The following is a 12,465-nucleotide window of genomic DNA, read 5'->3' as shown; positions in this document are numbered from 1 at the left end:
TTTCATCCTATTGTTACTGTTAACATTTCTAGAACTGTTAATAATAGGAACATAGAATCCTTATTGAAAATATCTCTACTGATTCTCTATTATCGAAGTTAACTCTTATTTCTCCCGCACCCCCCAAAAAATTGATTAATTGAAAAGAGCAAGGTACTCCTATGTAATTAAAGCCACTACCATTATTTAGCTAATCAGTTTAATTATCTGAGGCCACTACTCTGCAAATTGTAAAAGGCAAAGTGTCAGGAGTGGGAAGGTATAGCTCTAACAGTACCACTTTTTGCACTTCTTATATCCACTATTCTTATAGAGACACATATAAGTAAGTCAGTAAGCATTTATTAAGCACTCACTATGTGCTAGATATAGGCACTATATTAATTTCTAGGGATATAGAAAGAAGCAAAAGACAATTTCTACCCTCAAAGAGCTCACAGTCTAACAGGGATGATAAGCCAACAAATATAAATAATAACTATAAGAGAAAAGGCACTAGAATTAAGAACTAGAAAAGTTCTATTGAAAGAGATAGGAATTTAGTTGGGACTTAAAGCAAGGCAGGAGAATCTGAGATGAGAAGAAAGAATATTCTAAGCATAGGACACAAGGAGAGAAAATGCCTAGGATGGAGAGATGGTGTTATTTATTTATGGAACAGCAAGGAAGCCAGTATTCCTGGATCAAGGATTATGTGACAAAGAACAAAGTATTAGATGAGGTGAATGTTGAAGGACAGGTTATCAATGGCTTTGAAACTCAGAGGCTTTTTATTTGAAACTGGAAGACAGAGGAAGTCACTGGAATTTGTGAAGTGTGTATATGTGAGTGTGTGTGCAAAACACATGTGCATGTTAGGATTGGAACTGTGCTTCAGGAAATCACTTTGGTGACTAAATGGAGGATAAAATAGAATGGAGAAAAACTAGAAGGTAGAAGGCAGATCCCCTTGAGCAGGGTATAGAGAAAACTGAGGTGTGAGGTAGTGATGATCAGTGCTAGAAAAGTAGCAATATCAGTGAAGAGAAGAGAGATGCTTTAAAAGATATTGCTAAGAACAAGAGAACTGCTCAGTTCTGCAAACATATATTGTATCTAGGATATACTGCAACATATCTAACATATATAGGACTGCTTGCCATCTAGGGGAGAGGGTGGAGGGAGGGAGGGGAAAAATCGGAACAGAAACGAGTGCAAGGGATAATGTTGTAAAAAAAATTACCCTGGCATGGATTCTGTCAATATAAAGTTATTATTAAATAAAATAAAATAAAATATTAAAAAAAATAAAATAAATTTTAAAAATGCTCAAAAAAAAGATATTGCTAAGGTGAAATTAACAGGACTTGGTAATAGAATAGATATGGAGAATAAGAAATAGTGAGGAGTTGAAGATGTCATCTAAGTTGCAAGAGTAAAACACTGAGGATGATTGAGAATTTAAGAGAATTAAGAGAGCTTTGGAGGTTAGAAAGTTATCTTTTGGACATGATTTATTTGTCTACTGGATATCCAGTTCAAAAAGTTTAAAAAGCAGTTGGAGACGCAAGACAGGAGGTCAGCAGAGAGGTTAGGATATGAAAGGTGGATCAGAGAATCAATGACATTAAGGTGAAAATGAAAATCTATGGAAGCTGATGAGGTCACCAACTAATATAGAGGGAGAGGGTCACCAAGACAAAACCTTGTGGGAAACCTACAGTTGGAAGGAATAATCTGGATGAGGATTCATCAAATGACATTGAAAAGTAATAGTTTGGGAAATAAAACCAGAAAAGTGTACTGTCCTGTAAACTGAGAGAAAAATCAATGAAAGAATGATCAACAGTGTCAAAAGCTGCAGGGAAGTTAAGGAGAATAAAGACTCCTAGACTAAGGTGGACTTCAGTTTAAATCCAACCTCAGATACTTGATACTTAATAGCTGTGTGACTTAACCCCATCTTGCTGCCATTTTGTGAAAGGGAATATATACCCACTTTATTTAGCAAAATGTAAATAAAGAAGATTGTTTTTTCAAACATTATTTATTTTTGTTTTCTTTGAATTTAGAATGTTCACTTTTAATGTTATTAAATTAAGAATGAAAGAGAAAATGAAACTGAATTCACTAAAGATTTGTGGTTTTGCTAAAATGATCAATTTAACAAACATTAGACTTATTCATTCTTCTTAATTGTGTCTAAAAGTATAATAAAAGGAAATAGAAACTAATAATAAAGCCTGTAATTTGACACTCCAGTATTTAATAAAAAATTTTATTTTTTGTGAAACTTTCCCTGTATTACCACATGAAATTAACCTTAAGGATAATATTTACATGTAATATTTATAACAAAGTTTTTCCTATGGTCAATACAATTCAGAATCTCTTTCTTCCCATGATGTTCTTTATGTAAAATTTAGTCTTACCAGTATAAATTATCTGACATGTAACAAGGGGGTCCTCTGACAATCTACATGTTAAGTATCATGGTCAGTGATGAGGACACAATGAAAAGCAAATTATTCCCAACTTCCAACAAACATTCTGTGGTGGCTGGAACTGAATTAGATAAAACATTTATGTTCACTACTTTTATATCATTTTCTTCCATTATGAAGTCCTTGATGAAAAAATCAGAATGATAAATTGTTAAAGGCTTTACACCATTCATTATGCAGATTTTTTTCTCTAATATGAATTTTCTTATATTTCATCAAACTTTTACAGAGGTCAAAGGTTTTTCTGCATTCACTAAACTAAGAAGTATCTTTCTCATATGAATACTCTCATGTTGATTAAGATTTCCTCTTTCAAAGAAAGTTCTCCCACATTCATTACATTCAAAGAGTTTCACTCCAGTATGAATTCTTTTGATGATAAATGAAGTTGCCCTTATTAACAAATATTTTCCCACATTCACTATATTCAAAGGGTTTCACTTTAATTTGACTTCTCCAGGCTATAAAAATATTTCCCCTCTCAAAAAAGGATTTCCACATTCACTACATTCAAAAGATTTCATTCCAGTATGAATGTTCTGGTGATCTTCAAAAAGTCCTTTCTAGCTGAAGCTTTTCCCACACTCATTTCAAAGAGCTTAACTCCATTATGAGTTTTCTGATGTCTAATAAAAGTTCCCCTATTACTAAAGGCTTTCCCACATTCATTACATTGAAATGAAAGGGTTTTTCTCAGTATGAATTATTTTATAATTGATAAGCTTTCACAGTAACTAAAGGCTTTCCCACATTCATTACATTCAATGGGTTTCATTCCAGTATGAACTCTCAGATCAGTGAGGCTTCCTTTATTCCTAAAGGCTTTCCCATATTATCTCATTCAAAAGGTTTCAATCCAGTATTAATTAGCTGATGCTTAATAAGGTTTCCTCTTGCAAAAAATGCTTTACCACATCTATCACATTTAAAGGATCTCTCTCCAGTATGAATTCTCTCATGTTTAGTTAAACTTTCCCTATGGCTAAAGTTCTTCTACATTTATCACACTCAAAGAGTTTTTCTCCAATGTGAATGCTCTCATGTTTATTCAACTTTCCCTTTTCATCAAAGGTTTTCCCATATTTATTACATTCAAAGGATTTCACTCCAGCATGAGTTCTCTCATGGTGATTAAGATCCCCCCTGCTAGTAAAAGCTTTCCCACATTCACTACATTCAAAGGATTTCATTCCAGCATGAATTCTCTGATGTCTAATAAGGCTCCCCCTGGAATCCAAGATTTTGCCACATTCTTTGCATATAAGAAGTTTCTCTGCAGTACAAATTCTCTCACATACAAGATTAGATTTTTCTCTTGCAGATTTTGCTATATTCACTGTGTTCATAGAAGTTTCTTCCAGAACATATTGGGAAGTTTGTTTACTAAGTAGTATTTTAAGGATTTCACTGGACAATGACTGACTAAAATGACTCCCAAATGAATTCTGTTGAGGTATACTTACTTTATTATGAATTGCTTCGTGAATAATAGTTACATTTCTAGATTGTCTTTCCTGATTACTCTGCCCTTTCTGTAAAATGAATTATATACCACAGATTCTCCCACCTTGGCATCCTGGGGAATATCCACCGGCAGTCTTTTCTTAGGTGATAGTATGAGGAAAATACCCTCTAACAAACTCCAGTTTTTGCTTTTACTCCAATTGTCCAAGTTAAAAAAACCTGAAAGAAATTTTATTAAATGTCACTAACATTTGTACCCTGTGCCAGGATAAAAGAAAATGACAGAACAAGTTCTGTCTGTACCTCTTCCATAAAGTAGAATGATACTTAATTTGTATGTGGAGAACAGGACAGACAGAAGAAGAGACAGAAACAAGAGAATGAATAATTTGGGGGCTTCCCTACAATTGTCAAGGAAGAAACGAAATGACAAATATATTTCAATATATTTGGGACATGCCCAGGTCACACAGCTAGGAAGTGCCTAAGGCTGGATTTGAAGTGATTCCAGCCCCAGCGCTCCATGCACCATGGCGCCACCTAGCTACCCTTCGCACGTACCAGATACTGAATAAGTTTAATGAACTGTATTTGTATATAGAATATGAGAGGAAGAAAATATTTAAACTATCTTATAAATGGGAGAAGTTTAGTCCTCAAGTTCCTTTTCAACTGGAGGCACAACATCCCCTGTCATGCTTCTCGCGTCCCACTGCGGCGTAGAGGGATAGGAATAGCGCAATAGCACGTCTTGGAAACTCTCGTCCAGCCAAGAGTAGAATGGGAGACGGGAAAGAAGGAGTTTAGAGGAAGGGGGCGTGGAGAGTGAAAGACCCTAAATCACCAACTCTGATTCCTCCTGTTCCCCACCCCTTTAAATCCCAGCCCCTCTCGAGCTTCATCTTTCCCGCCTCTATATCCACGAATTGACCAGTCGAATTACACCGATCTCTTCCACGTCCTATGACGTTGCCTCAACGCCTACGGGTCAAACCGCCCGCTCACCCGGTACCAATCACATTTCTCTGCGCCTCGCCTCAGAATCTCCTCGCCCGGCTCGGCTTCACCCGGAATAGATCGTCCAAATTCTCAGGAATCGCACTGGGGAAATGGCGCAGGCGCAACAAGGGCTGCAGTGACAGCTCCGCGCAGGAGAGGGCGACTAAGGCGTACTCTAACTCGCTTTCCATATCCCTCCGCACCGGGCCAGAATGATCCTCAGTCCTACACCGCCCAACTTCCGGAATCCCGGACATGCTCAGTGAGAAACGGAGTAGGAGCCCTTTGAAGCGTGTGAGATGAGGAACAGAGCCCGGACTCGGAATATCCTGGGTCCTAATGGGGGCTGCACCGGGTGACACCTCCCGGAGTACCCCGAATCCGGGGAAGAAGGCGATGAGCACCACCTGTGTAAGTCGAGGCCACCTGCAAGCGGCTGAACGTGCATTGTCTGAGATAAACTGAAACCTGGGAAAGCCTTGCCTTAAAAGGGCCAAGGTCTCCCACTATATCCAGGGCCATATCCAGTCACCATGATCTAATCTGCACTGGACCCGGATGGCTGAAGAGGGGAGAGTGAGGCTAGTGGCTTTGTACAGCCCTGCCTCACTTAAATCCTATTCATTTGCAGTCCATGACATCACCCTTCCGATTTCCTTGGTCCTTTTCGAGAATAAAAAACAAATAATGAAAACAGCAGCAATAGGAAAACAGAGCTTGGCAGCTAACGGGGAGAGGGACAGTAGAGCAAGAGGGCCTGGATGAGGCCCTGCCTTTGTTACTCCCAGTGGTAAAGGGATGAAAGGAAGACGGTAGTAAGTAGGAATTTATAGAATGCAAGGTTCGGTGTGATTGGGTCCAATGAATCCCTTGCTCTTTGCCACTGGACAGGACTACCTCACTGCCTTCCCCACCCCTGGAAAAGGAGGTGTTTGACCTGATTTCTTGAGGGATATGTCAAACAAGCTTTGGCAGGTCTTACCAAATTTTGAGAATAGAAATAATTTTATGTCCGACTTCAAATTTTTGTTTAAATTCAACAAAGGATTATCACCAGAATGCATATCATCAGATATTTAACATTTTTATATAGAAGTTTTTAGAAACCATGATTATAGTTACGGAGATATAAACAATATAATTTTCAGGGAGGGGGGGAGTTATTCCACATAGATGATGTTTTTTTTAAGCAAAGCTCAGAATCACTGAGATGTGAATTTATTCATATTGTCTATTTCAGAGAGAATCTCATATTTCTTTTAAAAAGACCTATGGAGAAGTACCTTCCAGAAACTCTACTTAATATATTCCATCACCCCACAAACCACTGAGTCATGAATTCTTGCTAAAGATTTTATTGTTCCACCTATTTCTTCCCATTCCCTTTGTTACCGATCTTGGCTAGACAGCATCTGAAAAATGATTTTCTTAGTACACATTGTCCAAAGTCATTTCTGTCTTGGAAAAACCACATGGACCAATTTGTCTCTGATCTGTTTTGTCTTGACCCCATAGATAATGGGATTAAGCATGGGTGGGGCCAGAGCACAAACATTGGCTAATAAGATATGGATATGAGGTGGGATATGACGCCCAAAACGTTGGGTAAGAAATGTGAAGATTCCTGGAACATAGAAGAGGGCAATAACACAGACATGGGAGCCACAAGTATTGAGAGCTTTGTGACGAGCATCCCTGGAAGGGATACGGAAAACTGCTCGGAGAAGCAGCCCATAGGAAGTTGCTATGAGGATAATATCCAAGACTATAGTTATTAACAGGACAAACACACCATACCATATATTCACACGGATGTCAGCACAAGCATATTTAGCCAAACCAATGTGCTCACAAGATGTATGAGGAAGAATGTTATTTTTGCAGAAAGTCAGCCTAGTCAGAAGGAATATTATAGGAAAAATGGTGCCAATGCTCCTTAACAGGACAGCCAAACCAATGTTTCCAGTGACTAAATTGGTGAGGATCATGTTATATCTCAGAGGGTAGCAGATTGCAATGTATCGATCAAAAGCCATAACTAACAGAAACCCTGACTCCATCACATATGTAGAGTGAATGAAGAACAGTTGGGTAATGCACCCCCCAGGGAGATCTCCCTAGCATTGAACCAAAAGATGGACAATGATTTGGGTACAGTGGTGGTGGAGAGAACAATATCAGCAGCTGCCAGCATGGACAGAAAGAGATACATGGGCTCATGGAGGCTTCTCTCAGTGACAATGATATAGATGAGGAGGGAATTCCCAATAATGGCAGTAAGGTAGGATATCAGGAAGGGAATAGAAATCCACATGTGCTGCTCCTCCAGGCCAGGGATACCTACTAGGATGAAGATGGTGTGGCTAATACTGGTATGGTTGAGATTGATCATACCTGAGATGGACCACTCCTCTGAATTCCTTCCTGTGGAAAGAGATACCATCTTTTTCCATCACATATATTCCACTTTAGGGAAGTGCAGAAAATAGGTGAAATTTCTCTAATTTTAGTGCACACCAGGCTTTAACATAGTTTACTTCCTTAAGTGGGTATCTTTTCCAGGAGATATTCTCTTTTGATTTGACATTGTTGCCTAATACACACTTAGATTCACCTCAAGTTTTTTAATTCCTCCAATAATCAAAACTTCTTTTAAGAGAGCAGAGGTGACTTTAACAGTGAAAAGATTCTGCTATACAAAGAACAATGCTTCTAGCCTCCTCTGCAGAATTTGTGATTCTTTTCTGATCTGCTTCCCTTTTCAATTGTTTGTGTGAATCTGAATTTTCAAGGTTAGTTAATAGGAGCTATATAAGTACATTAATTTCTTGTAATTGCTCTGTATTATAATACCCACTATGGGTACACACAGAGCTTCTTGTCTCTAAGTTGGATACATAACTGTAAGAGATTCTAGCTATCATAGTATGTTTGCATCTGAGAATCAAATTACAATAATTTTATTTTCTCTGAAGTTTGACACTTTCCTTTGCCATTATTCCAAAGACAGAAAGAAGATAAGTAGAAAACCTAGTCCTCTCCTTTTCTCCCTTATTCCTTTTTTCTCCTTCTCTTTTATGTTTTGATCTTATACTAAAAATAGGGACCATGTCCCTGGGATTTTTTATCTCTCAGTCCATATGTATAGTTATAGATCCATGATATGAGTGATGAGGAATTGTTGAAATTGATAATGGTCATAAATTCACCCTAAAACATTCAAATGTTAATATCAGATCTATTTCAATTCCTATCATCACATATTAGCTTCATAATGATACAGCTCATAGGGAGCTATAAGTCAGGCATTCCATAGTTGTCCTGGATTCCTTAGTTTTCCTTTATTTCATCTAATGCCTGACACTTAGTAGTCAATCAATTCACTTCTGGAACTAACAGGATTCGGATACACTAAGTGACCAAAATTCACTATTCTTGAGTTTGTACAAGTTAGAATTTCATTTTCTTGTCAATAACATATTCATCAATATCTGTTCCTGAAGAAGGGAAAACTAGAATTACTAGAAAACCTGAGAGATCTAGGGGTACTTAGAATCCTATAGAAGACATTGATAACCTCCTAAATATGTCTTCTTGTCTTTCTCACTATCCAGTGGAGAAAACATCCTTGGCTTATGATTTCTCTTATTCAGAATCACAGAATATTAGAATTGGAGAGTATTCCAAGTGTCATCAAGTTTACCAAATGATATCAGAGGTAGTGGATAGAGCCCTGGACCTGGAAGCTGGAAGCTGAGGTCAAATCCAACTTCAGATACTTCCTAGTTGTGTGACCCTAGTCAAATCACTTAATCTCTGTTTCCTTCATTTTCCTCATGGTGAAATGGGCATGATAATACAATCTATTTTCTAGGATTATTGGAAGGATTAAGTGGATTAAGGGGTGTGTGTGTTTGTGTATATATTTCAAAAAGCCCTCAATGCCTGATATTTTTAAATACTAAATAAATATTTATTCTCTTTCCTTTCATAATTCAATCCATACTTGAATAAATATCCCCTTTCTTATTTTTACAAAGTGGTAACTTCTACTTAATAACCTTGGATCTATAATTTCAGATAGATCTTCTTGAATATCTCAAAGTACAAAACTCATAAACTATACCCTCTATTTTCCCTTTGGCCAGTCTCTATCCTTATGGCATATGAACTTTTAAAGGGATCCCTCTATCTCACACAATACTTAAAACACTCATTAGACTCAGGAAATATTCTCAAAGGATAGGAAGAGTGGGGCTGAGAATTCTTAAGTGTAATATTATACTCATGTATCTTTAACCTACTACCACCTTCCTGAGTCACAATAATCACAGCTCTACAGGATGATTCCAAAAATTATAATGCAGTTTTAAACTACTAAAATTTGAAACTAAACTAAGACTGGGATATCCTACATTATTGTGTCACCTCTTTAATAAGACAATTTATATGACTAGCATCTGCATAGCTCAAACTATACTAAAAAGATCTTTCACATCTTCTAAAAAGGATCATCTCTTCTTTCCTTGGGGCTCTCTAGTGGCAATATGTATGTATCAGCTCAGTCTACATCTTGTATAACTATAATTGTTATTATAGTTATGGAATTGGGGCAGCTAAATGTCACCATGGAGAGTATTAGCCTGGAGTCAAGAAGACTCAAATTTGCTTAATTCAAATGTTCAAACTCTTAAATGTATGATCCTGGCAAGTCACTTAACTTAAACCTGTTTGCTCACTGTTTTCATCTATAAAATGAGCTGGAAAAGGAAATGGCCAACCACTCTAGTATCTTTAGCAAGAAAATCCTTAGCAATTTATGTCTACCCTTAAAGCTTAATGCTAAAGGATTTGGTTCTTGGAAATGACAAAGCAATATCTTTATTGGTCACTTAGTGTGAAAAACCGCTTAATCAATCCTAAATAAATAAATGAACAAATGAATGAATGAATGAATGAACAAATAAGTAAATAAAGGACTCCACAGTTCGTTCTCTTCCTATCTTATCAGGACAATTTGAATCTCTTCCTAAAGGGGATAGAAATAGTTCCCTTTCTTAATCCCGAGAAGATGGTGACTATGAGCACATGGCATTCACCTGGTGAGCTTTCACCTGTGTTTGGCTTTGCTTCTTTTGTTTGTTATTTTCTTGCGTGTAGGTGAGTGAGCAGCAATCTTGTTCAAAGTTCTTGAATTGGAGCTGAAAAAAAACAGAAGTATTCTTCAGCTACAACTTTTTTGGAAAAGATGAACATGGATAGGAGAAGGAGTCTCAGACCCTGCCTTATTTAACTAGAAAACATGAACCTGGAGGAAATTGTTTGGAATATAGAGTTAAATTGAAGATGAAATGCCAATTCAGCAATCCCATAAGCTGCTTTGTTTATTGATAATTTAAATTCTGAACTTTTCAGTAGAATATTATTTTAATTATAAGTTATTACTGTTATTTATTAGGTCTTTTGTTAATGTGAGCTTGTTTCTTGTTTTAAGAATTTCACATGGAAGAAATAAGTAACCTTCAATAACTGATCTTTATGTTACATTGAATGCCTTTCCATTTTCCACTTTATGAGCTCAAAATTAAATTGTAAATATTTTCCTCAAAGAAAGTATTTTTTCAGTATGGTAGTATAAAGAAATACAGAGCTTGGCCTTCATCTTCATGAATAAATCACTTCAGTCTTTTATTTCTTTTTAATTTGCTTTATATTGTTATATTATTTCATATGGACTGAGGAGAATCTTGAAGAGAAAGTAATGGATCATGAGAGAGATGTGAATAACAAGACCTTTCTATCTGGCCAGGGATTAGGGTTTAATTTTTCATTATTATAATTTCATTATATTCATTAATATTTCATCATTATTTCATTATTATCATCATTATCTAATATGATCAGAGTGGGAGGAAGGGAGAAAAATAAGGAGCATGGAATTAGGTTTGATATTCCAAAATTATAGAAATGGTATGTGTGGGAAGACATATTTATATTTTATTTAAAAAAAAAAACAGTCTCTAATTTCAAAATGGTTTAAAAATGAAAGGGGAGCCTCAGGAAACATTGATTCCCCTATAACTGAAATTTTTCAAGTGTTGCTTGGATGCTCATTTGTCAAGATTTTTTGCAAAGGACCCTCCTGCTTAATTACAGATTGGATTGAATGACTTCTGACACATAGAGTAAAGAAGGATAGGCAAGTGCCATTAGTATGTGAGAAAAAAAATGCCATCACTAGTATGGGAAAGTGTGAGGAGAAGACGTCAGTTTGTCACAGGTCCTCATTCCCCTGACTCTGCACATAGAGCTCTTTTACCTCTTTTTACCAGGTTGTCCTCTCTATGAGTTATTATTTAGAGCTCTCTTTTACCTCTTTTTACCAGTTTGTCCTCTCTATGAGTTATTATTTCTGGGAATTGGATTCCTGAGAAGGTCCTGTAAACAAAAAGATATGGAAGAGAGGCATGGAGAAGATCAATAATTGTACTCATTAGTTCTTGGGATAACTTAAGAAGAGGCTAATGATATTAGCTAACATTTATGTTATTTCATTTGATCCTTGAAACATAACTGGGATGTAGGCACTATTATTTTTTCCAATTTTAAGGATGATGAAGCTGAGAGAGATGTTGTTCAGAATCACACAGTTAATAAATGTCTTAAAGGAGATTTGAATTCAAGTTTTCCTGACTTCAGAATTCAGCACTCTACCTACTGTGCTATCTAGTTGCCTAATTAGATTCTTGCTTTCTAGAAACCTCATCTTCTATGAGGATTAAAGGAAAAACATTTAAGTGTAAAGACTTAAAAGGAAATATTATATTTTACAGTATCTGATTAGTTAAATGGTAGAAGATGTTGACTGAATTCATTTACTATTTCTTAGAAAGTTGTACTATGAGTGTGATTCAAAAAGATAGGCTGCATAATTGGGTGAGAAGTAGTGGAGAGGGATTCTGTACCAGTGTCTATTGTAGATTAGTAAAATAAAATTTTCAATGGTAGTGGGAATATGAGAGAAAGGAGGGAAGAGAGAAGATATGGAGAAGGGGGAGCCAGATAGATAAATGAATAGAAAATCAGAGATATAGAGAATATAGAGATACAAACTGAGATAGAGAAAAAATAGGGCTAGAGGTTCTATGAAAGGAAAGTAAAATCCTATAAGTATAAATGAAATAATCATAGAGACATGATATTGGCTTAAAGATTGAATTTAAAAGGGCCAATCTGTTTTAATACTGAAGTGATGGCCCGAAACTGAATGTATTTTGGTTCAGGTCATTCCAAAATTGCTAAGGCATTATAAATGTCATTTGGGAATAAGGCGACAATAAGCATATTTTAAGAGACAAAGAAGAAAAACCCATGGTGCTTAAAAGAACTACAGATAATGAAATAGTACTATTATTAAATCCATATTTTAAAAAGTCATATTCTATTTAAAGGAAAAGAAAGTGAAAGCCCAATATGTTTTTGAAAACAACATGATAGTAGGTAACTAATTTTATGTTTG

General features: G+C 36.2%; 1 protein-coding gene across 1 annotated transcript; it reads right to left on the bottom strand.

Annotated features, from left to right (window-relative positions):
* Positions 1-5,962: 5,962 nt before the first annotated feature.
* LOC127555355 (olfactory receptor 52B4-like) lies at positions 5,963-7,338 on the bottom strand. Its single transcript, XM_051987587.1, is given in 2 exon segments — positions 5,963-7,047; positions 7,050-7,338. Coding segments are annotated over 2 exon segments (942 nt in total). The 3' UTR covers positions 5,963-6,394.
* Between the last annotated feature and the right edge of the window lie 5,127 nt (positions 7,339-12,465).

The sequence above is a fragment of the Antechinus flavipes genome, chromosome 3 (assembly GCF_016432865.1).
Source record: "Antechinus flavipes isolate AdamAnt ecotype Samford, QLD, Australia chromosome 3, AdamAnt_v2, whole genome shotgun sequence".
Lineage (NCBI taxonomy): Eukaryota > Metazoa > Chordata > Mammalia > Dasyuromorphia > Dasyuridae > Antechinus > Antechinus flavipes.
This window is presented reverse-complemented; position numbering and strand designations above follow the sequence as displayed.